This window comes from Accipiter gentilis, chromosome 17 (genome assembly GCF_929443795.1).
Source record: "Accipiter gentilis chromosome 17, bAccGen1.1, whole genome shotgun sequence".
Taxonomy (NCBI): Eukaryota; Metazoa; Chordata; class Aves; order Accipitriformes; family Accipitridae; genus Astur; species Astur gentilis.
Genome location: NC_064896.1, coordinates 14,832,077 through 14,859,360, shown reverse-complemented (window position 1 = coordinate 14,859,360; position 27,284 = coordinate 14,832,077). Strand labels below are relative to the sequence as shown.

Genomic DNA, 27,284 nt, shown 5'->3' with positions numbered 1-27,284 from the left:
AAATGTATTCCCTTCCTTTTCATTGCTTGAAACTATGCTTTTGCTACTCTTAATTCTCCACATGATTGAAAAGTTACTTCTAATTTGTTTTTGAAAAATAGTAGCAAAATTTTGAGGAAAATGTTTTTACAACTTTTGTAAGAAGTGTTCTTTTGTTCAGTGAAGATACAGGCACTGCCAGTAAGATGCACTCCATGCTCAGTACCAGCACAATGCCTGGGAACACCATTCACACTTGGCTTACTTACATTCTGCTTTGAGCCCATTGGTGAGAATTAATTACTGCAAGGAATTTGGGAACAAGCAATAAGCTTGCCAAAATTCATCACAGACTTAGAATTTAGTAAACCCCTCCAAATTAACCTTAATTACCAATTGTCACTAGGATGACTTCTCAGGGCAGATCACATTTTGACATAAGCAAAAAGCTTGCAAATGCTTGATCATATGAGAAATCTATTGTGTGTCTACAGTGCTTCTTACAGTAAAGACGCAATCAAACAAAACTTTTTCTGGAACTGTGAGAAACGTGGTCAAAAATCCAGAGAACAAAATATTCTGAGGCCGAGTGTGCAACACTTTCTCTGAAAGCCTGCCTTGAACCTACCTAAGGTTTCACACTTAAAAGACTGAAAGCAAACAAATAGCTTAGCAGACAAAGACTTATGAAGAATTTATTCTGCAGGTGGAAGTAATTGCCTCCTACCCCCAGACTGCATAAATAAACATGCATTTTCATCAAAGGAGTGTAATTTTTTTTCCTCTGATAACACAACATAGACTAATCATAGCCCCTTAATTATCGCAAAGAGGCAAACAGCAAAATTTGACCTTTCAATAAATAGGTAAAACCTTCCCTGAGCTCCCTGGAGACTATGCACTTTGGCTAATATAGGATCAAGCTTGTTCATTAATTTAGAATGATAAACAACATTGTCAAGATTGTTTGTTTAAAGTTATTAATCTAACTCTAAGTTCACATTTCATTTTAAGTCCAGTAAGCTCAGTACATGTTCAAGATCACTGAAAATAAGACTAGTTAAGGGACATTGATATATGAATCTCAGTGTCTTCAACCTACCAAGTCTGAAATGTTGCCAATTTTTAAAAGAAAATAGATGCACTTAAAATGCAATGGAGTTATGATTACAATGGTAGGGAAATAATACATTGCAAAGCCTTTCCTGTGTATTTTGGATTGCTGACTACAGTTGTATCTTGATTATTTTGCACAATTTATGAATTTCTAATATCAGTCAACAACTCAAAATCAAACAGTCTCCAGATACGAGAGAAATGTATACTGTCCTGTCCTATATTATTACTGCATGAACAAAAAAAATGTTTCCATTATTTTCAGCCTGATGGTAGGTAATAGAACATTCTGATATTACCAGTCCTGAGTATTCAGGAGCGTACTTTTTTGCCGTTATTAAGAACAAGGGTCATTTGCTTGTTTTTACTTCTAAATCTTGCAGTAGCTGCATACAGAGACAACCTATCTGCCTTCTAAGGAGGAACAACTCATTAAGTGCAGACACTTCTGAAGAATGTTCACAGAGTCACAGAATGGCTGAGGTTGGAAGGGACCTCTGGAGGTTCCCATTAGCTTTTAAAGTGTCATACCTGAATTCCATGTCAACAGGAGATTCTTTCTCTGGGCTGCAGAAAACAAACACAAGGTGGTTTGTGGTTTTGTGGGTTTTTTTTTACAATTTAATGATTGTAGACAACACAAGTAATACCTTAAAGTACTATCACTATGCTAACATTAAAAATACTTTTATTTCTGTTTTGTAGTCATTTTGTAACTCTTAAGTACGTTAAAATTCTGTACATGATATTGACCTAAAAAAGGTATGGTTAAAGCTTCAGTTTTGAGAAGCACTAAACAATCTTGTAGAAAGTATTCAACACCTATGAGGAAATGCTCAAGATCTCACAAGACTTTGGCTGAAAACACTCTGTTCTGAGAACACCAAAAATGTTCTATAGGATGCGAGTGCAACAACCACCAGTCATACTCCTACAGCACTTAACCGACCCAACTAGGATTCCCAGAACCTACGATAACGTAGGTAATTGTTTCATACAGTCTTATATTCTTTCCTACTTTTTAATATGCTCGCCATACTGCTGGGCATGTTACCTCACTATTTGCTGTCCATCCCCATAACAGTTTCAAACATGTGAATGTCTAATTCTGATCATATTTCTCTTGTATCTTAATGGGTTCAAATGGTTTCACTTTAACTTGGCCCACAAATTGCAGTCTCTCTTATACACAAAGAACTGTGAGGTTTCTGAGTATCCTTTAGCATGAGGCTTAGTCTTTAGATACACGAAACTCCCTCTTATACTACACAGATGGGAGCAGAAGTTTTGCAGGACTCAGCCCGACAAACAGGTAACAAGCCTGAGAAATAAGATAAATGGGAGAGAAGAGACTGATAAATGTAAAGGAAAGGCAGTAGAATAGTTGGTGTGTCACAGAACCAAGAAAATATTCTGGTCAGTAGAAGACATACAGTTTAGCCTAAGTCAAGAAAAGGGACAACATATGACATTTTTCCTCTGCCAATTTCAGTGACAAAGTTCTCACTGACTTCAGCAGGGATAAGATTGTCACAATTGTCACTTTTACAAGGTTTACAATTCTGGAGGTTTGTGTGCTATGCCAAAAAGACAAGCATGCCAGAAAGCTTTGCTCTCAGTTGATTTGGTAGATATTCCCAAAATCCAAGCTGAGCTATGTTAATCAGGTAATAATAATTTCCACGCATGGATCCCTTGCCAAGAGATGGACTAATCTGCTACTCACCACACTTCTCAGTTTGTGTGTGCCTGAAGAATGCTAGGTGAGAACATAAACTTATGACAGGATGTAAAAAATGAAGATAAGGGTAATGGGAAGAATTTGCTTTAATAAATTAAACCTTTAAAGCAATACTTGATACTATTTTTTAAAGTGTAGCACTAGGGAAAATTCTGGTTGAGACTTTGAGAGAAGAATTTTTGCAGACATACAGGAAAGTTAGGATACGATTTTCAAAATCGCCAAACAGCAATGTTTTCATAAAGGAAATCCAACTCTTATTTCCATAAGTCACATAGGATACAATTTTTGAAGCCACCTAAGCTAGTTAAGACAGTGAAAGTTTCACCGATTTTTTGAATTCTGACTCTGAAAATGTTAAGCACAGATTTTAGAAACCTTTAGTTCCTTCTATTGATTTAGTAGGAAGACCAATACAGTACCATACCTGACATCTTCCCCCGTCTCACTGTCAGAAGTACAGCTGCATCACAAATAGAAAGCAAAGACTGTTTACTTAAGTAAGCACAGGCAATCTGCCCCAGAAAGAAAAACTATTAAATTCCACTTAGTGCACAGACTGCAAACAGTATTTATCACAGAGCTGCAGCGCAGCATCTGTTCCTTCTACACAAACTGACTTGATTTTAGCAGTCAAAAAAAATAAAATTGGTGACTTTTTTTTTTTGCTTACAAACATTTAATTTGACTCAACAAATAAAATCACCTCCACTTTGTGCTGCAGGTGCTAACAGAACTGAGAAGGCCTAATGTGACAAGACCTAATGTGACAAGAATGCAGTTCCATTAAAAATGGACATTTTCAGGGAAAACAAACTGATAATTTGTGATACTGTATTTTTCCATGGCAGTAACTGCACCTTCGCAGCATATAAAGGGTTAGTCTGAACCCCAAATCCCACCTTCAGTTGACTTGCAACATGCTGCATTGTGTATTAGCCCAATCCTTGGGGGGATGTGCCTGTATAAGTAAATGTGGGCAGGTCTGAGGGACAGACAGGTTTTGTTTTTGCTATTTTTGAACGCATATCAAGATGTTCACAGAGTTGTTTTGACGGGATGACTGGCCATACTTATTACCGATGCTAAAGTCAGTTCCATGGAAAAGAATGAAAAATCTGTGTGTCAAGTGGTATAAACAAAATCAAGGACGAACAAAGTTTTTCATGCTTTAAAGAGAACAGTCTCATTAACTTTATGCTAACACCATTTGCTTATAAATATCCAGGAAAGAAAACAATACCTGCAGTTTAAAAGGTTGGTTTGAGACACTTCCAAAGAGTTAATGCATTGTGAGCAGAGACCATATCTAAATTCAATTCACTGTAGAATTTGAGAGCGCCAGCCAGCCACTATTATCTTTATGCCAAAGCTCAGTGCACTGAACAAAGCTTTTCCACAGTTACCTTGCACTCCACTGGTCTTAGTGACACCTTCTCTAAACACTCATGAACCTGTTGCATATCATTAAGTAGAAACACATTCTTTACAAAAAATATCAAGGGGCTGAAATAGGGAATATTTTTTTCAGCCCTTCCATGCACAACACGAGGACGCTGAACAACAAATACCAGTTCCTGCTTCGCGGACCACCCTGAAGGCAGCCAGGCAGCCATTCTACGAGGGAACACCTTGGTAACTTGTGGCATGTAGTGTTCGTGTGCGACAGTGACTCCCTCTCCACGGTGCTCTTCTGCTACACCAGCCTACAAGATGGGCAGAAAGCTGTGCAGCTCATGTAATCCATCAATGGAGCTGAAGCAGCAAAGATCAGCCAGGGTCCCTCATGGCTAGCACAATTTACCTGCGCTTACTGCAGGCATGCAACTTTGCTCCCATTTCTGCTCAGAAACCAGGGCAAAGCACCATGCTCCCAGGGCACAAACGATTCTCAGAGAGTAACATGAGATGCAGCAGTACACAGCAATGTCCCCACTTCCTCTGCTAACTGTGTTCTTTTGCTATACAGCCACAGGTACCACAATTTTCATATGCAAGTATTGTCAGATCAATTCCCTGACCTGTGTTTCTATTCTGTAGCTGTAAAAAATTAATTCTCCATTTGCAGTTTTAGCTCAGCTGTTTCAAGCCACTTTTTCCCACTTTGATTTTGTCTTATCCCTCCTTTCCCTGGATATTCCTGGCAATTAAGGATGCATTCATCTTCTACCAGCGTTGAAATGTTAAAGTAATGTATGTTTGATAATGAGGTCTAATTTTTCAAGGCATATGGAAGTCTAAAGATGCAAATATGTGCCTACTGAGATTTTCAAGTCTTCAGATCTCTATTTCCAATTTAAATAAAGTACCTGGATGTTTCCAAAAACTCCAGTAAACACGTTTATAAAAATCAATGTACTTTTTAGGCGTCAAAATAACTTTAAAAATATTGTCATTTGATGAAAATGGCCAACTCCACACTGAGTAAAAGAAAATCTACTGTTAAGAGTCTTAACAAATCTAGCACTCCCTTCACATTATAAGGACTCTACATTCACATGAGAGTATAAATGTCTTGTTTAGAAACAAATGACAATCTTGTTTGAATAAACTATTTGTCATTTCAGTCAATTTTCTGATATTATTTACTCCAAAAAGACTTACACTATAAGCTGCTCCCTGGACTTGAACTGGGACTACTCAAAGTGAGATACTGCCCAGAAGAAATTAGCATGGCATATACTGTAATTATTTACTCAATAACCAGTCAAATCAATACTATTTACCATCTGTTCAGAATGTAAATAATTATTTCTCTATTTTTGTTAATCTCTAACCATTTTATAAAATATTTACACTAAGATGCTCTCAGCCTGCTTTGGACAAGGGGCAGTAATCTGAGATGGATCTTCCAGGCACACACTGTATTACAAACATCAAAAAATCACAAATGAGCCAGTGCTCACTTCTGATTAGCTGATTCCTAGCCCAGGAATAAATTACATTTCTTTTTAAGGCTTTGAAACAAATAATTTCTATAGGAAGCAATAAAGATGATATGCAGCTAATCCTGTTTTTATCAATAGACTATGGAGGCACAGAGGGAAATGACTTGTGCAAGGTTATACATTAGTCCAAGGGAAGGGCCAGGAATAGAATCCAGATTTCTTGAGCACCGAGTGACATGTCAGCAGGATGTATCCTTCATCTTCATAGCTATGACCTTGGAGGAAGGGAAGGGGAAGGAAATTTGGAATGAAATAATTGACTATTCTGTAACATGAATGACTGAAGCCAAGCATTCATCTCATCCCAAAGAAAGAGCTGTAACAAGGATCTTAATGATTTTGGTGACATTTTATTGCCTGAGCTAAGGCTACAAGCTCTCATGATTACTTCGTAAGACTACTCTCCTTGAACCTGGGATAATGTTGCATGTACCTGGTCAAGCATTACTACTTTCTTATCAAATTAAGGAAGCTTTCATCTGATAGCTTTACAATACAGGTATGCAGCCTACACTGACTGCATCCATCACTCTGAATAGACAAGTGCACATGATACCAGCTCTGAAAGATGAGACAGAACATAATCTGTCCCAGCGCAGCCAGCACTTACAGTGCTAAGATTGTTTCAGCCACAAGCCCCTTTATACATATCTGACAGATAGCAAAACAAATGTGATAACAAGTGAATTTTACCTTGTGATACTCTGGCACATATAGAAGACACGAAAACCAGTTCTGACCTTTACACTGTTGTGAAGAACATACTTCTAAACAAGTGCTATTTAAAAACACAGTCTCATCAGAACCGTCATGTCATCTGTTTTAGTTTAGCATCAGACATTCAAATTACACTTCTTAATCATGTTATGTCATCTGTAAAAAATTACGGCCTTGCTGAAATGAAATTAGTTCACCTAATAAGGCTGCAGGGATTCTGTATTGTTCCTCACCATATTTTCCTAAGCAGAAAATCGGAGTATGTTTTAATGGATAGATCACCACATTCTGGAACTTTGGCATCTGTTCTTGTCTCCCTCACTAGCTGAGAGGGTCACCTTCTTATGTTTCATTTTCCCCACCTGTAAAATAGGGAATCGCCCTTCTTTGTACTATTACTATTAAAGCATGTGCAACTCTGAGTAGTGCGACTGCCTTACGCATGAAGGCTGGATATAAATAATCTCGCTACAAACACTCAAGGAATTTGTGAGATTTGTTTCACAAAATCAGTGCAGAATCCACCGAGTAACAATGACCCTCTGTCCATTGGAGTGCGTGGATTTTACTTACAGTTGCACTGTTGTTCCTTCATTCCCAATCAGTTGGAAAAATAATTAATTGTTTCTCTAGGTTCTTCTGCAATTTGACAAGCTTTACCTGCAAATAATTGTATCCCAATAGGCAATGTGTAGTCTGTATGGCTAGGAAGTCTAGTACTGTGAAATAAACAGGCCAAAAATGTTCACACGCATTGATCAGCCAGTGTACTAGAAACGGCAGTAATTTACCAGAAATCACATACAGAGTTACAATATATTATACCATCTGTCATTTAGTTTGAGGGTCAAGAGACCAAGTCTGAACAGTACAGCTGTTGGAGTTCGATAGCATTCTTTTACTCCCTTCATGGCCAGTACAAAAGTTAGACACAAGTATAGCCTGTATCTGGCTGTCAGAGCGCAGCTGCTGTGTCCTCTTGGAAAAGGGGGGAAGGACATGACTATCTCCCTCTTGTCAAATCAGGCAGGATGCACTGGGGGAGTACCCTGAGGTCACTGCCACTTATAAAAATCTCTTCAATTTCTCAGGCACTAGAGCAGTGCTGGGATGGAGCTCATATCTAAAAGCACAGCCAAGGACCGATGCTGGTGAGCTGGTACCTCTTTATAGTTCCATTCAAAGACACAAGCTCATGCCTGAAAGTGCAAATGCCATTCTGTAGCAGCACAACACTTGAGCTAATTAATTCTGATCCCAAATTAGTTACCATTTCACTCAGGTTATGTTGCTAGAGTACAGAATGCCCAAGTATGGTTATCTATTCCTATTAACAGAATAGATAGTTTGTTTGACCCTGGCTGGGGGTTCGTTCTGATGTGCTCCCCTAACATTAGGGTAAGGTTTTTATCTTGAATGTACACCTACAAACCCCCTGATTCCACAAAAAGGTTCCCAGGATAGATTTTGGCTTTTTTCTGCATTACTACTCAACTCAAGCTTGAATTTTTAAGTAACACTACCTGCTCCAAAATATGTTCCCAGAGATCTTCTGCATCTCACCAAGTATGGCTAGCAAGAGGGATGACTTACCGCAGCCAACCTGTCCTACAATCATTGTTAGCTGACCTGTGAGAAAAGAAGGCATATATAAACTTCTGATCTACCAAATGCTCACAGAAAAACATTTTATTCTGATATGTCTAATATAATTTTGTACCTTGAGGGATTCGGATATCAATGTTGGACAATGCTGGAGGACCTTCAGGTGTCCAAGTGAAAAATCCATTTGTGATCTATGCCAAGATGGAGAGAAACAAGAAACAGAAAATCAGCTTTAGAGCTGACTTTTTTTTTTCAACATCAGGGACACTTCTATTTCCATTACACTGAGCATAGGAAGAGAGTTAGCCTTTCCTCAATGCAGGAAACTGATCTTCAAGAGAGTGATTTTTGTAAAGGCCTGTATTCTGATGTGCAAGAATCTCTGAACACAAACAAGAACAGCAGTTAGAAAATTATGGAAAATTCCTGAGGAAAAAAAATTTGCTGTTTAGGGTTTCTTTTGTTTTGTTATCTGTAAGGTGTGCACATGAAATAAGTGAAGTGATTATGACACCATTAAATCATATACAGGGTCACAGTTTGCTCTCTGCAGAGCACTGAATGTCACTAGACACACTGCAGCATATAGAGCAATTACAGAGTCCAAATTGCAAGAAGATTTGCAGAACTTTCCACAGAAATTTGATATTGCTGCCTATTACAGTATTTTCCTTCGTAGTTCTGATATGATTCTCAAATAACCTAGGTTTTGCTAGATACAGCAATCTTTTCACTGAAAAAGACTAAAAACAAGACACAAAGCATGTTCAGGACTTTAAATGGAAGAGATTTCCATGGATACTGTGGAAAAATAGGAAACAGGAGACAATTTTAAAAGGCCTGTATTTATACAAGACCCTCTTCTCCCCCTTTTTCAGAGCCACTGAAGCCTTCAAAGCCTTTCAGCAATGCAAGGTACAACGTTTTTTGATCTGAGTGGAATGCGATACTTTTATCCTACCCTGGAGAAAAAAAAGTGATACTCTTATCTTGGGAAAAAAAAAAAAGAAAAAATGAGCAAAAGAAAGTGCAGTGTTCCTCCTTCTAGATTACCGAAGGCAGCCAAAAGATCCTCTCTCAAAAAAAATGTCCCTTCATGGGCAATGAGCTGCAGATAGACAGAAACTGCAGAAGCACCCTGACCCACGTGCCGCCGGTGACAACGATGTCAGCAGATGGAGCCAAAGATTATAGCTGGTACTGGCTTTCTATTCTGAGACTTTATAAATACTATCCTTACAGAGGTTACCGCTCTGGCCTCTCCTTTGTGACAAACTCCCTTGTTGTCACTCCGGCTGTCTCTTGATTCAACACCACCTCCCCAAAACCCTTTCTCAAATATTCCTCTTATTTTCTTGGAAGTCTATTCAAGAAAGATCCTGCACCAAAGCAGCATGTCAGATGACAGCCTCTAAAATAAACCACACCCAAACTGAAAGCACTACTAGTTGTCCTATTTAATCCCATGCAACCAAATTATTCATTCTCTTATGCAGGAAATGCAAGTGTAATAGCAGACTTTCTAAATAAACTGCATCACCACTACAAAAACCATCAGGATTTTTATTACTTCTGGCCATTTCTAGAGCAAATCAAGAGCATCAGTCTTCAAAGTGGCATGGGTAATTTTCATTTTTTCTTCCAAAAAGTTAGGTCTTTGGAGGTTAGTTTTTAACTTCATCTTGAAAGGCTACTAGGAATTCCAAAAGAGGAAGGGAAGACCCATAACAAGATTATTTTAGGAATGTCTAAAACAAATTCTTATCAATTTTCTTCATACCATTTTTCTGTACAGGCATTGGAAATGGAAGAAAGTCTGGCATACATAAAAGGTCAGACCAGATGATCTTTTGAGGTTCCTTCCAATCTGGGCTGTTCTATGTTCTAAGTAGGAAATTTTTGTCAAAAGAACAGGGCTAATGACTTAAACAGTTCAAACAGAAAATTGCAGAGTGAAATCTAGAGGAATATACACAGCTAATCATAACATAAACGTCAGAAAAGAAAGGCGGAGGTTAATCTCTGACATGAGCACAAATGTCTGACAGTTCATATCAAATGATGGTTCTTGAATTTGAAACTGCCATCAGAATACAAAAAGTGACTATTAGTGAACTATAGTAAGTGTTATTAGAGTGACCTTCATATCACCTTTACACAAAAATCATCTGCTTCTGTGATGTTAATGGGTCTTCTCATGTGAGAGCTGTAATTGTTCCATTCTTCCCTGGCAGGCCTCTTGCGGTTAACAACTTTGAGTGGCTGTGCAAAATCAGAAAGGCAGAAATAAGCAGTAATTGGTGGCAGTACCATCAAAATGTCCTAAACACAAACAACCATGTTATGACCTATACAGGAGAGGGTATTAAAAAGAGCTTTTCCAATTGCAACAAATAATCAGTAAGAAATGGAAAAGTAAACAATTTATTCTGGTTACAAACTACTCCAGCCACTTCACCTGCAACTAAACAGCATTACTCACCACCGCTTGGTATTTGCTGTGATTATCTGCACTTCTTAGCTCTGAAGATTTATCATGCTCTTCTCCAATTTCTTCACTTGACAGGAATTCACTAAGTTTCTGCACACTGAAAGGGAAAAAACAGAATCACACGTCAACCCGGAATGCAAAACTTTTGTTCACTGCAATGTTTATTAGATAGCATCCCTTTTAGTACTTCAACCACTGTCTGCTGTATGGTTTGTTTGTCTTCATTTTGTTACAGTCATATGAATATGTGCAATGAGAAGTGACTACAAGGAAGCTGACAAAACCCGCCCTGTTGTCTATTAACAGCGATGATATTTTAATGGCTTGTGCAGAAGCTTCTCAAGTCTTGTATTTTCTGATACCACCAGAGAGATTATATAAAAGATTTTTTCAGGCATTTTGTGGGATGCAGACCAGCTAAAACAGCAGCTCGTTTTAAAGCCACATGCTGACGTAGACTTAATGTAATTTATGTTACTGAAGTGTTGCAGTCAGTTCTACTAAACGGTCTTATGAACACTAGGAGTCTGATGAAATCCATACACCGTGAGCTAAATTCAACCAGCTATGATGAAATACGAAGCATATGAGGTGTGATAAAGGAATATACCTTAATGGAACAGTGTTCAACAGATAATATAAAAGGAATCCCGACAACCAGCAACAAAGGAGAAGGCATAAAATCTTCACAAGCTGCTTAAGATTTAATTAGCTAAGAGATAATGTGCCTTTATTATGACACTTAACAGATCATGACATCAATTTTATCTCTCTACCTGACTTTATAAAATGTATGCCTAATCTACTTACAGGGACAGCAAATGAAATTTGTAAAGGAAGTGGATTGAATCATGAACTCAACATCAATGGGGCTCAATTAGCTGGAAGTTAACTATCAGACTCCAAAATGCTAAAGTGCCAGAAGGCCTTAAGTTCCTAAAAATAGATTTATGGACAAGGACTAAAAAAAATTATTTCAGTATTTAGCCTTAGGCTGACTGGGGAGAAACAGGCAAATGATGCCACTGTAGCATAGTGATACATGGCTATCTGTTACTATGCAAATCTCAAAAAATAAACCCCCTACCATTTATTTTGCATTCCACCGTCAGGGATTTCATTTTCAGAAGGAGACAGTTTCCTCTAAGAACCTCATGAGATACCCCACTGGTGCCAGAACAGTGCTTGGACCAAGGCATTACAGCACTAAGGCAGATGCCCTGTACAGTTAGCACTTGTCCTGCAAGTAGAGATTGAAGCTGGGGACTCCCTAGGAGAGAACTGGTTCTACAGTTTTTCTGTCAACCTCTCCGCTTGCTAATGGCAGCTGAGGACTAAAAGATATACAGTGGGGTGAATTTAGCTAGAGCAGGTACTACAATCTAAGCAATTAAAAAGGGGGAGAATAACTATTTGGGATGGGACAAGAGGAATAATAACTAATTCAGGATCAATGTTGGACCAAAATTCCTCAAGGGGAAGGTCAATTATCTCAAAGGAAAATTCCTCAAGGGGAAGGTCAATTATCTCAAAGGAAGAAATCAGAAGTCCCATTGCTAGAGATTTTTATATCTATTTGCACAAAGCTCTGGAAAACAGGGCTAGGAATGATCTTACCTTTTGTTCAGTGAACCAGGTGTTTAAAAGAACATGTCCTGGTTTCAGCTGGGATAGAGTTAACTGTCTTCCTAGTAGCTGGTACAGTGCTATGTTTTGAGTTCAGCATGCAAAGAATGTTGATAACACTGATGTTTTCAGTTGTTGCTCAGTATTGTTTAGACTAAAGTCAAGGATTTTTCAGCTTCTCATGGCCAGCCAGGGCACAAGAAGTTGGCACAGGACACAACCAAGGCACCTGACCCAACCTAGCCAATGGTGTATTCCATACCATGGGACGTCCCATCTAGTTTAGGAACTGGGAAGTGGGGGGGCAGGGAATCGCCGCTCGGGGACTGGCGGGGTGTCGGTCGGCGGGTGGTGAGGTATTGCCCTGTGCATCATTTGTACATTCCAATCCTTTTATTACTACTGTTGTCATTTTATTAGTGTTATCATTATCATTATTAGTTTCTTCTCTTCTGTTCTATTAAACCGTTCTTATCTCAACCCAGGAGTTTTACTTTTTTTTCCCCATTTCCTCCCCCATCCCACTGGATGGGGGGGAGTGAGTGAGCGGCTGCGTGGTGCTTAGTTGCTGGCCGGGGTTAAACCACGACAAACATTTTAAATGTCTTTAAATGGACCAAATGATGGTTTAGATGCTGCTTATATGGTGTTGGTATGCAGCTGCACCTACATTCTCTATAGGAAAATTACATTGACATTTTAATGATTGCTCTGAAGGTATAAAAAGCAGATAGAGAAGTCCCCTGTGTATCTGCTCCAGGGTCTAGAGGGGGAGGAAAAGAAGACAGCAAACTTATTCTTGGACCATGCATACCCAAACAAGACCATTCAATAGTTTGATTTTGCTCTCTGCTCTCTGGTTGCATATCAGTGGCTGTACTTTAAGTGTCCTCTGCAAGACCTCTGCCCAATGCTCTGCTTAATTCTGGAATTGCCACTCCTGTGGCAATTAGTAAGGAAACAGTACAGCTGTGAGAAAATCTTTTGTTAGAGGTAGCAACTCATATTTCAGGATGTCACACCATTCTACAGTCTTAAAGAATAAAAACCCCTATGTTCTCTGAAGAGCTCTCACTGACATTGTATTCCAATATCTCCACAGGGGACCTTATTTTTAAGCCACAGAATAGATGTATTGATCAAAACATGGTTATTTGCACAGCTAACTGAAAAAACTGTTTCACATTAAACCCAGTAAGATACATAATGCCACTCTAGCTACATGACCTTTGCTGATGGAAAATTGTACACTACCTTTTGTCCTTGAAGACTTCGCATGTTAAGAAATACCTCAACTGACTGCTCAGTTTTAGTTTTCAATGGCACAAACACTCTACATATTAAAAAAAAACCCCAAACTTTTCAAAGATATAACATAACAGAATTTCTTACCTTCCTAAAGACTTTCAACAGTTCTCCCTCTCGGAAGCAAACACCCTAGCCCCTTAACTTGGAAAGTTTGCAGGGGCCCTATGTGGAACAGAAGCTTTAAATCTGTTTTACCACTGAAATCAGTTGTTCTGATGGTGTCAATGGCAAACCATGATGATGCTTTGCAGTTAGGCACATGTGTAATGATTAAAGATACTGACAAGTTTATTTGTGGAGATTATTGTCCTTAATAGCATCTGGTATCAGAGACTGTAGCCAATATTAACAGAGCAGGGGTTGTGAAGTGCCTGAGATGAAAAGCCAGTAACACCCTCTTAGTATCCTTTATGTGCTGGTTTCACTGCGGGATCATCTTCTGCTTCACTTAGCTCCTTTCTGTCACTACAGGAGAAGCTGTCTTGTACACTTGCTAAAACCAATTAGAGTATCTCAGCCTAAAGAAAGCTGAAGTACAACTTGATAAATTAGGTTACCTCTACCCGATCTTACTGATCAGCTACTTATTAGAAGGAAGGTGTAACAGCAGGACACAGTTACAGCAAGTAAACATTAGTTGTGCTCAACTGGCAGAAACACAGCTTTCTAATAACTGCCTGCTTTTTTACATTTACCAAACTAAGGAAGCATGTGTTTGCATGTGTTGAAAATACCTGGTACATGCTCCCAAAATATTGCACTGAAGGATGGGGTACTCAGAAGACACACCTAGAGTAGCACAAGCAGCACTGCGGAGCAACGCACTCTGGAACACTACCTGGGTTACTGTGATACAGCCAGTCAGGGAGACAAGGATCATGTCAACTTTGTTAGAGTTTGAACTGGGGGATTCCTGTCTGCAGCATAAATGGCAGGGCATTAGCCTGCTAACAAGAAGATAACTACAGAATAACTCATGAAGAACTCCCACCTAGCAACAATTAATACTTGGTTGATAATAATTGCTTTAAAATTGTTCCTGCAGCATTAACAGGCACATAATTCATTTACAAAGAAATCCTTAGACAAGCCAAAATAAATGCCCATTACCAGTGCTAGTGTGGGCCCCCAGACACTTCGCTGGCTGCAATCTTAGCATGACAATTTGTCATGACTCTAGGGACTGCCACAGTGGCTGCAAAACATTTCATGCCAGCTGCTGACACTCTCAAATTTCACACTTGTTAGGAGGGAGGGCACAGCTGTGACTTTGCACTGTCAGGGAATTTCAAAACAGTGAGGGCAATCTCAGCCTCCTGCTGTAGTCTCCTTTCCACCTCCAAAGTGACACAAAGGCAATTAAGCAAGGACTGATGTCCAGTGTCTGTCCCATAGTTTAAACAAGCTCTTAAGGCAGCTATAGTGGAGGTCACAAAGAGCTCCTAATAAAGTAAGCCACCCAAAGTCCTTCTTCCCCCCATCAGTCAGGTAGAGTTACACTGCATATGAAAAGCATTAAGAGGTTTTTACAGAAATCTGTTGATACTCCACGTAAAACTCCTAGTGAAACAGCAGTTCTACTGGTTGTTATTTCAGTTTTTGAACACTCAGACTAACATGTTCATAAGAAAGTAAAAACTCATCAAGTCTGGAGTAGATATTTAGTCATTAACTTACACTCAATACTTAACAGTGATTTTTAAGTTGTTTGTTTGGGTTTTTTTGTTTTGTTTTTTTTTTTTAGTTTCTTTATTTCACTAAGTCTCTCTCTGCACCAACAGGCAACCTCTCAGGCAGAGCGGTAGAGGCTGAGTACAGCCCAAGAGATACACGTGAAACACATGTGCTTCTGTGATTACCTTTTTTTCATTCTACATGCTTGATGGAGGGAAACACTTGGATGATTTACAAAACTAAATCTTCAGTAAGTTTTCATTTCCTTTCCAGTTACCACATATTCATTGCAAGCAGTACCAACATAGCTCAACCCGTTCTACACAATGAGGTACCAGCTGTGGATAACTAAATATTGGTTGTGATAATTGTATCAGGAAAGAACTTGGCCAACATGCTACAACCGAGGGAACCGTGCAAAGTAAAAAGCTGGGAAGCAATTTACAACAACAGATAAATAATCACCACACTATCTCTAAACTTAAAATTGTAAAATGAGCACTAGATACATTCTCAAAAGTCAGAGAGGTGGTAGCAAAGATATTAATTTTACAGTTCTTACCTTACTAATGCTTTGACAGTGGATCTAACCACACTGGAGAGCAGGAACAATGGAGACACCAGAATATGAAACAGGGAGATGGAGGCAAATGCCACAGATGGGGAGAAGTCAGCCTTTGTTGTCAGATGAGCATGGACCACAAATGTCTACAAAGAGACAGACATCATCAGCATTTTGTCATAAAGAAAGAAATGCACAAAGACTTCGTATTTCATAAGCATTTCATTTACAGAATCTTAATTTATACTCTTTCAACAGTTTGCACGTGTGCTGCATACTCCGGGCTGCTTCTGGTCACAGACAAGTGGGCATTTTCATTCTCTCCCAGAGGAACTGCAAATTTGTAGCAGGTTTGCATCCTGTCCTCCTTGCTCATTTCCACATCACTTATACTTGAGGGCGCAGTTGTAATTAACACCACTCAGAGAAGTCCATACTTACTATAAGTACAGCTGCAATTGGTATTGCTGCATTCATAAAGACTGTGGAGGGAAACACATAGGAACATTTAGAAACAATTTCTATTCAGACATGCTAAATGTTAAAATACTGCTAGCACTGGTTTACAATGGTATTTTCTATGTTTAAGATCGGAAAAATGCTCAAGTATCTACACACATCAGTACATTGTTTTAAAACGCCTACACTGTACTTCACGTCATCAGAACAGACAGAACCCAGCAGTGCACCCTAGAAGAAGGTGACTAGATCCACTGGTTTTGAGCCGCCATCAGCTCACACGCCGTTCAGGCAAGGGGCACCACGGACCTCTGTCTGATGACGGGCAGAAAGGCCAAGATGGTACAAGATCTGGTGGGCGACTCGAGCTCCTGACAGGGAGAGGAAAGGAGAGCCGGCAGGGGCTGCACAGGTGGCGGGGCTGGGCCTGCCCCGCAGGCGGCTGCAGGCCAGGCCGAGCTCTGCCCCATCCCGCGGCTGCAGGCCAGGCCGAGCTCTGCCCCATCCCGCAGCCCAGCGGCAGGACCCCCTGGCTGAGGCACTGGCACATACCTCGTGTCGCAACCACCTCTGAAGCACAGGGCTTTGCGGTTCCCCTCAGATTCAGGATAAGGATGAAAGGGTAAGAAAAGACTGGCAATCCTGTGCTGTATCATTGACTTAGTTTATTCTTATGGAGGATTTACTCCTAATTACTCCCACTTTGTCAGGCTTGGCTACTTTGTGAATGTCCTTGGGAGCTCGATAGAGGCTCTAACAGTACCTAAATGTGGTAGAGCTTTGATTTCAGCTGGGTCTGGCGTTATTAAAATGCAAACGATGAACCCGTTTCCTCCCTGACCTCGAACAGTGTCTGTCTTGGTGCCTTGGATCCCCTCACTATAGCAACTCATACACTATAGCATTCAGAGGTTATTAAACACATGGATGAGGAGAAGCAAGCAAATACCATTTCTGCATAGGTTTGTCTTTTAGATCAGGCAGGAATACAGGTTAAGAATGCAATAAAAACCAGTTATCCATCTGGAAGCTTGAGTCAGAATCAGAGCTACAACCTTACCCCACACACCTGTCTTCTCTATCACAACCTGAGGATGTGATGATTACTTAATCATCGCCTCTTCATTTTGACCTTCGCTCAATTTTATTTCATGAAGTAAACAATAGAGATAAAGAATATAGAATCTATAGCTAAAATGGAATTAAAAGGTCAGTACATGTGTAACAGAAAAGAAAGAGGCTAGCCACTTCTTTTTTGTTTAAACTATGCCTGATCTTTTTTCCCACCAGGTACAGCCAACGTTCAGACAGTAAAAGCACTCCCCAGTTGCTTCATCTGAAGTGGAGTGTCATCATTTGACCCACAAATACTTCTGGTTGACTCCGTCCTTTTCTGGGCATAAAGCCCCTGAAGAACTTAACATACTGTCAGTCATTCCTTTTTTCTACATTTAGAAGATATTTAATGAATCCTGTAACACACTTGTAAACTCTGTACTCAAGCATAAATAAAATAGCTATGTAATTTCATGTAGCTCTAATTCCTTGACAGAAGAGAGTTTGAAAATGTAGGTATATTTGTTTATATTTTTCCAAAATAAGAGCTTAGCCTTTGAAAGATGGGTATGTATTAAAGCCTAGAAATTAATAGTTTACTCTTCACCTTAGGAAAAAGAAAAATTCTGAGGAAAATGTTCTTTTCTTTGTTGGAATACAGAGCAGCTTCAGTTCAGACTCTCATTTCTCCTAATGGTTCTACTTTCTGCCCAGTTTTCACACTTTGTATAAACTTGAGGTAGTTGTGGCATAGAAATTTTGAAAAAGAAGAAGTGAAGCTTGCTGTCTGCAACTATGGACTACTTAATTCTAATTAAATCCTTGCATTTGCAATTTGCCTTTGAGACTGCTGCAGTACATGAGTTTGCTTTTATAAATGAATCTGATGAGGGAATCTAGCAAAGCTGATAAACTTCTCAGAGATGGATTCTGCTCTTCTGCTGCCTACAGTACAAGATCATAGATCATACCTGTCAGACACAAAGCTGGACAGATTAAATATACTGTAGGGTTGACAAAGCCCACTGCCATTAAGACAGCTGGGGTCACTTGGTGGCTCCCAAGAAGTCGCTCTGAATTTTGCTATTCTGTGAGATCACAAGTACATCTAAGGACTTCACTCCAAACATCTTCTTGCAAGCCAACAAATAAGGGCTTACTGAGCCACCGGAGTTTGGGAGGGTTTTTATTTATTTATTTATTTTCAATTATGCTAGTGTTCAGAATAATAAAATGCTTTTTAACGTAAAATTAGTTTGCAGCTAAGACTTCTGGTTTAATTAGATTCAGTCAAAAGTACTTTGTTACTGGAAAAAGCCAGACTGAAAACTGGGAAAAATGTTTCCAGTAATTTCTGAATATTTTAGAATAGTAACTACTGTTATTTTCCTGTGAGAAAGCCTGGAATCACTTCGCTTCTGACAGATTAGGCAAAAATTCATAGAAATAGAAAAACCATTCCTTCCTTTCTCCATCTTTCCTAAATATATAGTGTATACTAAAACCTGTAAAACTGAACATAGGATAAATCTTACTAATCAGTATGAAAAAAGTTACATAGGATTATTCTTTGCTACAGTTAAAGAATTCACCACTGAAACTCAAAAGGTGTCACTACCAACTTTGCAACCCAACTGATTCTGGTGGGTACATTCATTAAAATCATAGGAAGAGCTAATGTCTATAATAGCTTTTTTATTATATATGAACAATTCCATATATGTACAAAGTGGATCGAGGCACAGGAGGCAAGGGAAATGAGATCTAATTTCCATGTGGTCTTGAATGGAATTTTCTTGTGGTCTAGCCAACACTGCCCTGAAAGTCATAGGTATATTTTCTGTAATTCAATGCAAATCTATTCTTCACCTACATTCTTTCATTCATGTTAATAGCTAAGTATACTTAGAAAAGTATTACAGAGTCCTTTCAGCACTGTATGTAAAAAAAAAATAAATAAAAAATCTCATTTCTGCTTTCTTATTGTTCTAGGAAGTGTCTGTCTTCCTCTTATCAATAATACATAAAATCTTGGTCACCTCCTACTTTTTTCATGCTTTTTTTTTTCTCCTTTTTTAAAAAAACAAAATCATACATTTACTGTAATAGTAGCAAACATGCTTTGTGCTGATCATGCCTGTCATTCTATTTATACTTGTGGTAAGGAAACCAGCAAATTCTCCTATATTTATGTTCCCTATGTAGTCTGCTAAAGTACAAGTTTGTAAAGATCAGTGTAATTTCTGCTATAGACAAAGGGTATAAGGAACTCATAGGCTGAAACTATAGGAACTCTTTATAAGCCAAAATGATATGCAACAACATAAAAAAGCTGCACTGGTTTACCCCAGCTGAGAAACTGATCTCTGTCTTACATACACATAAATAAATATCACGCATAATACAAACAAGAATGCAAATGTACACGTGTTTCAAGAACCATCAGTACCTATTTAGAATTGTTTTTAATAATACAGTTTCATATTTATGTCACTATTTCTTTACAGAATAGTCAGTACTCTTGAGATGAAAACACCTTTTTGTACCTGTTACAAATGATACTGTGAGGACTTAAAATCAAATAAACCTCCACAGCTCCTTCAGTCCTACAGCTGAACCTGTGGCTCTGACTATAGATTTTAATGCCACCTGAAGTAGTGCAAACAAAGGGAGCCTGTCTGTGTTGATCTGGGTGTAAGATGGAGTTTCCAGTCACACAATCTACTCCAGCTAATTTCTGTTTTATGTCAAAATGGAAACTACCCTCCAAGCACAGAGAGGTCAGGATCCCCAGAGAGAAATTCTGGTCTCAGAAGTCAATGAAAACCTCGACTTAATGCCAGGTAAATTCAGTGCGATCAGGATTTTCCCCTCAGAGTGTATTACCTTCGTGATCATTTGGCAGGGAAGAATGTCAGCGGCACAACTCTTGGGTGAATGAAATTAAATAGTACTAACCAGACTGGAAGGTATTTTCCTAAGGAGTAGCCTTCCTTGTTAGTCTAGAAGGCATTTGTACAGGTAGCTTGTAGTACTTGAACACTTCTTACTAAAAGTTTCCATTTCATTAATACCTTACAGATTACATGAAGAGCATTTTACAGTATGACTTTACTAATTATTTCTAAATTATTACAGTAGCAGTTATACAGGTGTTGCATATGATCTCCTCAAATACAGAGTTGAATTGACCCTAGGTCTTTTTAAAAGGATGATAAATACCTTAAAGCAGCTTGAAAGTTAACATGAGACAAACGAATCTGGATATGGACTGATGAAATTGCCAGGATTCTCATATTTTACCTTTTTAGGATATAGAAATGCTCCTAAGAATTACTTGTTTTTATAAGAAAACAAAATTTTAGGTAAGAACGTATAAGTACCATCTGTTGGAGCTTCAATGCAAAGACAATTCCTGTGATACATTATGATACGCTGTATTGTGCAAAATGCAGGAGGAAAAGAAAAATAAATATCAACAAAGGCTGCTTCCTGAATCCTATGTTATAGAGGGGAATAGTGCTGGCTGAAGGTAGCCTGGGAAACACTTGTCCCTTAAAAGTTCTTCTCCAGAAAACCTAATGCTATGAAGCATTAATCTTGACATTGTCTTTCAGGCGTATTTCCCATACAGGCAAAATTCTACTGAATTAAATGGAAAGTCTGACTAAATGGAAAGTGAGGAGCATGGACCACAGCCTAAAGCAACTGAAACAATCTCAACAGAGAAATGGTAAACTCATTAGTAGCTAATAATGCAGTAGCAATTCATCTGAACAGTGGATTAGAACGAAGGAAGTGACTTACTGGATATGGAAGTATAAAGGGCAAAAGACTTGAGGCTAGTCATTTCTTTTTGTCTGGTTTCCTCTACACTGCTGTGAAAGATGTGTTCCCAAGCATAGAGTTTAAGGAGCTTAATGCCTCGAAGCATCTCATTTGTCTTCTTCAGTCTCTCATTGGAGTACTCCTGCAATATTTACATACATATTTACTTAAAACAGTATAATTAAAGTACCTGTCTGCTAAACATAAGGATCACACAAAAATTGTATGCAGCCCCTTGTAATCAGTCAGGTGTACTTCACTAATTCTGTCCATTCAGATGTTTTGTTACTGTTTTTCATGAAGGCGAGCTTCCCTAGAGCTCAAGTGAACAGGCAGTTGGTTGGCTGTCCTAAATCATATACCTTGTACTGAAAATTTTACCCCTCTGTCAGCTTTCTGATCACTTGCAAGGCAGCCTCTCATGACTTCTACTGCCCAGCACGATTTTCAACAGGCACACTGACAATGTACAGAGAAGATAAGAACACAAAGACAAGCTATGTCTTGGCACACCGCTCTGTCCCATCAACTTGAAGTGGAACCATCAATGCCAGGCTTCAAAGCAGCAAGGTCACATTAGTGAGAAGCGGTGATACTGTAAGGAACGTTCACTCTGAGCAGGGCCAGCTGGCTCAGGCACAGTAATACACTGCTAAAGTTATACTCCCAGTAAAGCATAACTAGAAGTTATGCTGCTTCCAGTTTTCAGGCTAGCTCAAGGATCTTTGTACTGCACTACACTGTGCAGTGGAGCTATTTCTAGCACAAAATATGCTGCTCCCATCTGCAGGAATTTCTAGGTGATGCTGACTGTCTGCTTGGATGCTACAGGGATGGATACTGTCGACATTTCTAGAAGAGTATATGCAGTTGATGTGAAGGCATTACTTATCACACAGGAATGTGCACAAATAACTCTCATTACCACCCATGATTTGTGGTGGAAGAGATTTCAGCAAGCTGTCTGGCTCCATTACAGGTTCATATGGCTTTCTTGGCAGTGCAACACTGGCTGAATGTGGGGATAAGGTTCAGAGCAGCTGGGCATGGTAATGCCTATGAAACAAGGTAACTTTCCCAGCAGTGATGCAGGTGATTCAAATTATAGACAAGCCAAGTGAGGGATCAAGGAACAGCTCATGACTTAGCAGACCTCTAAGCTCCACAGTTCCTGGTCAATGTCCATGGTTAGTTTTGTAATTCCAAACACAGACCAATGAATAATTACCAGAAATGATATTTGATCGTGTACAAGTTCGAAGACACTTACCAATGTGCTTCTCTGCGCCTGTGAGAGTTTTGTCGCCACAAAGTACTGAACAGGTGCAAGGATGATGATTACTGCTGCTCCAATTAAGGCACTGATTCCAAGAAGGTAGTAGAGCAGAAGAACTCCTACAATTATCTGTTGGAAGAAAAGAAAAAAAAGTGAGGGGAAGGCTTGGGATGGCTTCACTTTGTATATGCACCACAAAGACCAGTCACAGGGTAACTGGACAGCACGTTCAAAACCAACAGCCACTGCAGCTAACCCTAGCCCCAGACATCATAATATTCTGCCTCGCTGGCACAGGGGGTTTGATCAGTCAGGGTATTCTGTCAGAGGACCAAATACACCCCACTAGTGTTCCTCCCCTGCTTGTGGATTCTGTGTATTTCCATTTCATGGACTCCCCATTATGAACAGTAGAACACGGTTGTACAGATTTGCATATCTTTCATAATGTAACTCACAGCTATTTAAAATAACTTTACTTAAAAATACATACATTCATAAAAAAGCCTTTAAAATAAAATTTAAAAGTTATTTTAAAATACTTCCAAAGTAACACACAGAGATATTCCCTTTGCAGTTACTATTAAATATTTTTCCCCATTGGCCAGAAGATGTAGCATGCATTTTCTTTGACTTATGATTCTTTTTTTTCCTTCTGTGACATTTAAACATTTTTACACTGGGGAAGAAATTACATCTCCTAGTTTGAACAGAACTTGCTAGTCTACAACACAAGGGACTTGCACAACGAAGGAATGCTTCTTTGCTTGCTATAGAAGCTAGTATGAAATAGTATTAAAGATACAACTGATCTGGTAAATGTTAACATGACATTATTGCTGACCAGTGCATAAAAAAGGGACATAATAAATCATATCACTAAGAACGTCCACTTCAAATAAACTGTAACGTAACCTTGCAAGGAATTGTCTTAAGGATGCTTAGTACCAGACTGGTGATGACTATTAAAAACAGGTTACAAAAACAGCTTAGGAAAAAAAAGTTTGTCTTTGGATAAATAAGAATCTAGAGAGCCACAGTCTGGATAGAAAGGGATACTGTAAGCAGCTCAATAAATGCAAACAAGATATACAAGCTATCAATGTTAGTTACCACTATTCTAATGACTGACTCCTAACCAATCTGGAGCGCAGACACTCTATATTTATCAGTATAAGCTGAGAAATTAATCAGAAGACATAGTGATAGAAAGTTAATTTCATACATCATTTCCCTTAATTAAAAAAAAATAAAATTAGAAGTTTCCTTAAAGCATTAGCTACTAGACTTGCTATATTTGCATACTCTCATATCCCTTACAGAAATGCTATATTACATCATTTTAAAGCTCAGTAGTCATAAGCCCATCCATTCCCACACATATTTATGGGATTCGGGTGTTTCCACAAACAAAAATGGAGTCCTTACTTTGCACGTTTCCATCTTGACATTTCCATGAACTTAAGGCACACAGAGAGAGAAAATACTTTTTTTTTCTTAACAATCCTTTGATGCCTCTCTGCAGATGAACTAAACTAAAATGTGACTCTTAAAATGAGTCACAGTATTTACTTAAGAAACATGCAGTAACATGAAAGTAAAGTCCTAGTGTATATACACCACACATGTAGTAAGAGCAAAGTTTAATTTGTAAATTAAAAATCTTTTAGTGACGAGTAAGGGAGCAATCTGCTTCCATCCGAAGCCAGGAAATCCATGAGCGTACAAAGCCAAAGAAAACATGCAAGGCCTCTCCTCTGTCAGATAGCCCTGGCAGAGCTCCCCTCCAAAACTTTAATCTGTAAGACCAAGACCATTTCAAGATGTTCATTCCCAACTGCTTCTTCATGGGCAGACAATCTAGGCACTCAAAGTACGTGCAAGCATTAAACAGTGCACAGTTAAGAGATGTTCAAAACTACTAAGCCAATGTGGAACACTCGCCCCCTGCTTTCCCCCACTACTGGTTGTTTTTCAAGGATGTTATGGGACTGGTTGGTTCAAGTAACAGAGCGTCAGCTTCTCACACAGACAAGGGGAAAGCTATTCGAGCTATTGGATCCTGAAGGAATTGCTAGCTCACAGCTTCTTTCCCCACATCCTAGATATTGAAAGGGTCTGTCTTTGCAATAAAAAATTTATGTTTTCAATAGATTAGAAATGATCCTATTTTCTTCATCTTTAAATTGTGATAAGGGCAAACTTTTAAAATACATTCATCACGTATTGGACAAAAAAAAAATATATATTCTCAATTTAAGTACGTGAATACTTGTAGCTGAAAAGTGCTGAAATCTGTAAGCATTATTGCAAGTAATTCTATATTTATTATAATGCACACTACACAGTCAAGAATAAACAGTACATAGATAATACCTGAACTGCTGAAGGACAGTATCTGACAGATGGGAAGACTCTCATTAATATTTCTGATAAGATAACGAGCATATTTTTAAAAAAACTGTGCAACGAAACACTTTGCTGCCTTTTCATCAAAATCCCAAAGCTTTTACCTGTCAGAGATACATATCACAAGCAAGACACTCACCAATAGCTCTTTTTAGTTTGTCTTGACTATTTACTCAAGACAGCAAACACCTTCTGCCAGAAACTGCTTTGTGGCCAGTTTTGAAAGAGACAAATGTCCTTTCATTACAACTCTAAACTATCCCTGCCAATGAACCAGAGATATGAGAATACAGGATTTTTTAATAATAACAATGAAAACAAACAAGGGTGTTTATAAAATGGAGGCAGCGGGGAAAGCCTTTATAGGGCCTCATTTTGCTCCCAGGGCTTGAGCCAAGCCTTCTGAGGGCATCTTTCAATTGATGGACATGCCCAGGCCTCTTTTCATGGGTTTCAATGGCCTTCAAACAGTAACTTAAGGCAATGATAAAGCTCCTATTGACTCCAGTCAGAGCAAAGATGGGGCTCAAATTAACTGGACTGTATAGAAAACCTAACTTGTTATGAATGGCTAGGTCTTCTAAGTCGAGGATAATTACAAAATCCGCAGCAGATGCTGAAATGCCAATTGTTAGGTCAAGAGCTACAAAACAATTAAAAACCTGTTTTAAATAATAATCAAGTTTGTTCAATGTTTTTATTAGCCATCTCTCCAGCATCCAGTAATCGCTTTCACTGCCTCATAAAACAAGGTATTGAATGAGTGTTGCAGAAACATGCTTTGGAGAAACCTTTGTGACCACTGTGACTCATTGATTTGTGCCTTACAATGTGTGCACCATTCACAAAACAGGAGCATGCTTTGACACTGATCATCCTGATCTAAGGAACATCACAGGGTCTGAGTTTTAATGCAAATAGAATAATATTTTCAGATAACTGTCAGAAAATCTTTATGAGTCCGTGACTTCTGGCACATTACAGCAAAATGTTGTTACAGAATATGCAATTAAATTGGCTTAATTCTAAGTTGCACTAAAGCTGTCCCTACCCTGAGCTGCCAGAGTGGTCTTACAAAAAGCATGCATGAAATTGGTACCTCTCACATAGCCTGTTTTACTAACAGACTTACAATGGAGACTAAGCCTAGGGGATAATTGGACTCTAAAAGTTATCATTAAAGAGGTGGACTCTTCTTAATGCCTCATAGCTCTTTCAGCAATATCATTTTAGCAGTGTACAATCACTGACTTCTTACTGCAGGGTACTTCTAGTAAATGGACAAAAAAATACTCTGACATCCAAACTACTACTAACAAAGAGCCAACCTGTAACCATATTTAATATTGTATTTCCTATCAGTTTCTCTTCATTACAGTTGTCTTCTCTTTTGCAATTAGAAATCAATATTAGCACATGTTCCTTGATAATTGGGTTTTTCCCCACTTTATAATAATATAGTTCCCTTTTTTCTGCCCCATAATTTCAGGGAAACCATCCTGATGCTAAAAAATAAGTCAAGTTTCTTCCCGAAAAATTCCTGCTGATAATTCCTATATCCACCACCCTTTTTTAATTCTAGAGAGTAAAATGTTTTTAACTGGCATATAAGTCTCTCCAGTATCAGGAAAACTAGTCTATACCCCAATGCAGTTACTCCTGCACAAGAAAGAGACAAATACGTTTATGCTGTATGAATGGAGCCATACTATAACCTGTATAAATATGACTACAAGCACTTTAAACCTTAATATTTTAACAGGCATAGTTATATACAGCTCACACATGTAGAGTAAATCCAAACCTTAGGCATGAAAGCAGAAAGTAGTCATCAGTTAGTAAGCTGCTGACTGTTTACACCTGAATGTGCTTGCTATCATGGTTTGAGGCTTTATACAACTCTCACTGGAGTCAACAAGAGTTTTACCAGAGATTCAGAGAGATTTCTTCTTCCTCCAGGTTCAACTGCAGTCTCAGAAGCAATCTACCCCTCATGATCACAGAGATACTAGAAGACATATGGTAACATACTAGATTTCCAAGACATAGCAAAAATGTGAAGACTCCCAGAGTATTTTGAGGACACTAACTGGTTTTCCAGAGAACAAATCCTCCCCAAGGATTGAGACTTACACAAGATGCATTCAGGAACTCACTATCACTGACAATGAAGACGACCTGCATTGCCCCTCCCCAGTATTTTCCTCAGTGAGAAAAAAAAACCCAAATACAGGGAAAATAGTTAAACCAGGTGGTTGTTTGGGGTTTTTTGTTTGTTTGGTTTTTTTTCAGGTTAGGAAATTAATCTGGCTTACCATGCAATTAGATGATTTTAAGATGATCACAAAGGAGGACTTGCTCATTTGATCTGTAGCAGCCTGACCTCTTGTTTTTCACAGGAACAAATATAAAACCCACTCAGTTCTAAACTGTATCTTTATTGTCAGAAAAGAATCCAGATCTCCTGACGGCCAGCAGTCTAGCACCTT

At 38.7% G+C, this 27,284-nt stretch overlaps 1 protein-coding gene across 3 annotated transcripts in view; it reads right to left on the bottom strand.

The window, feature by feature from the left end:
• ABCC8 (ATP binding cassette subfamily C member 8) overlaps positions 1-27,284 on the bottom strand; it is an 81,469-nt gene that overhangs the window by 30,093 nt on the left and 24,092 nt on the right. For all 3 annotated transcript variants that reach the window (XM_049821006.1, XM_049821009.1, XM_049821007.1), the window contains 10 exons: positions 22,381-22,515; positions 21,090-21,252; positions 16,209-16,249; positions 15,768-15,913; positions 10,589-10,694; positions 10,258-10,368; positions 8,222-8,297; positions 8,025-8,130; positions 3,264-3,299; positions 1,627-1,662 (listed from right to left, as the gene is read on the bottom strand). In XM_049821006.1, coding sequence (XP_049676963.1) covers positions 1,627-1,662; positions 3,264-3,299; positions 8,025-8,130; positions 8,222-8,297; positions 10,258-10,368; positions 10,589-10,694; positions 15,768-15,913; positions 16,209-16,249; positions 21,090-21,252; positions 22,381-22,515 — 956 coding nt within the window. The remainder of the gene's footprint in view (positions 1-1,626; positions 1,663-3,263; positions 3,300-8,024; positions 8,131-8,221; positions 8,298-10,257; positions 10,369-10,588; positions 10,695-15,767; positions 15,914-16,208; positions 16,250-21,089; positions 21,253-22,380; positions 22,516-27,284) is intronic.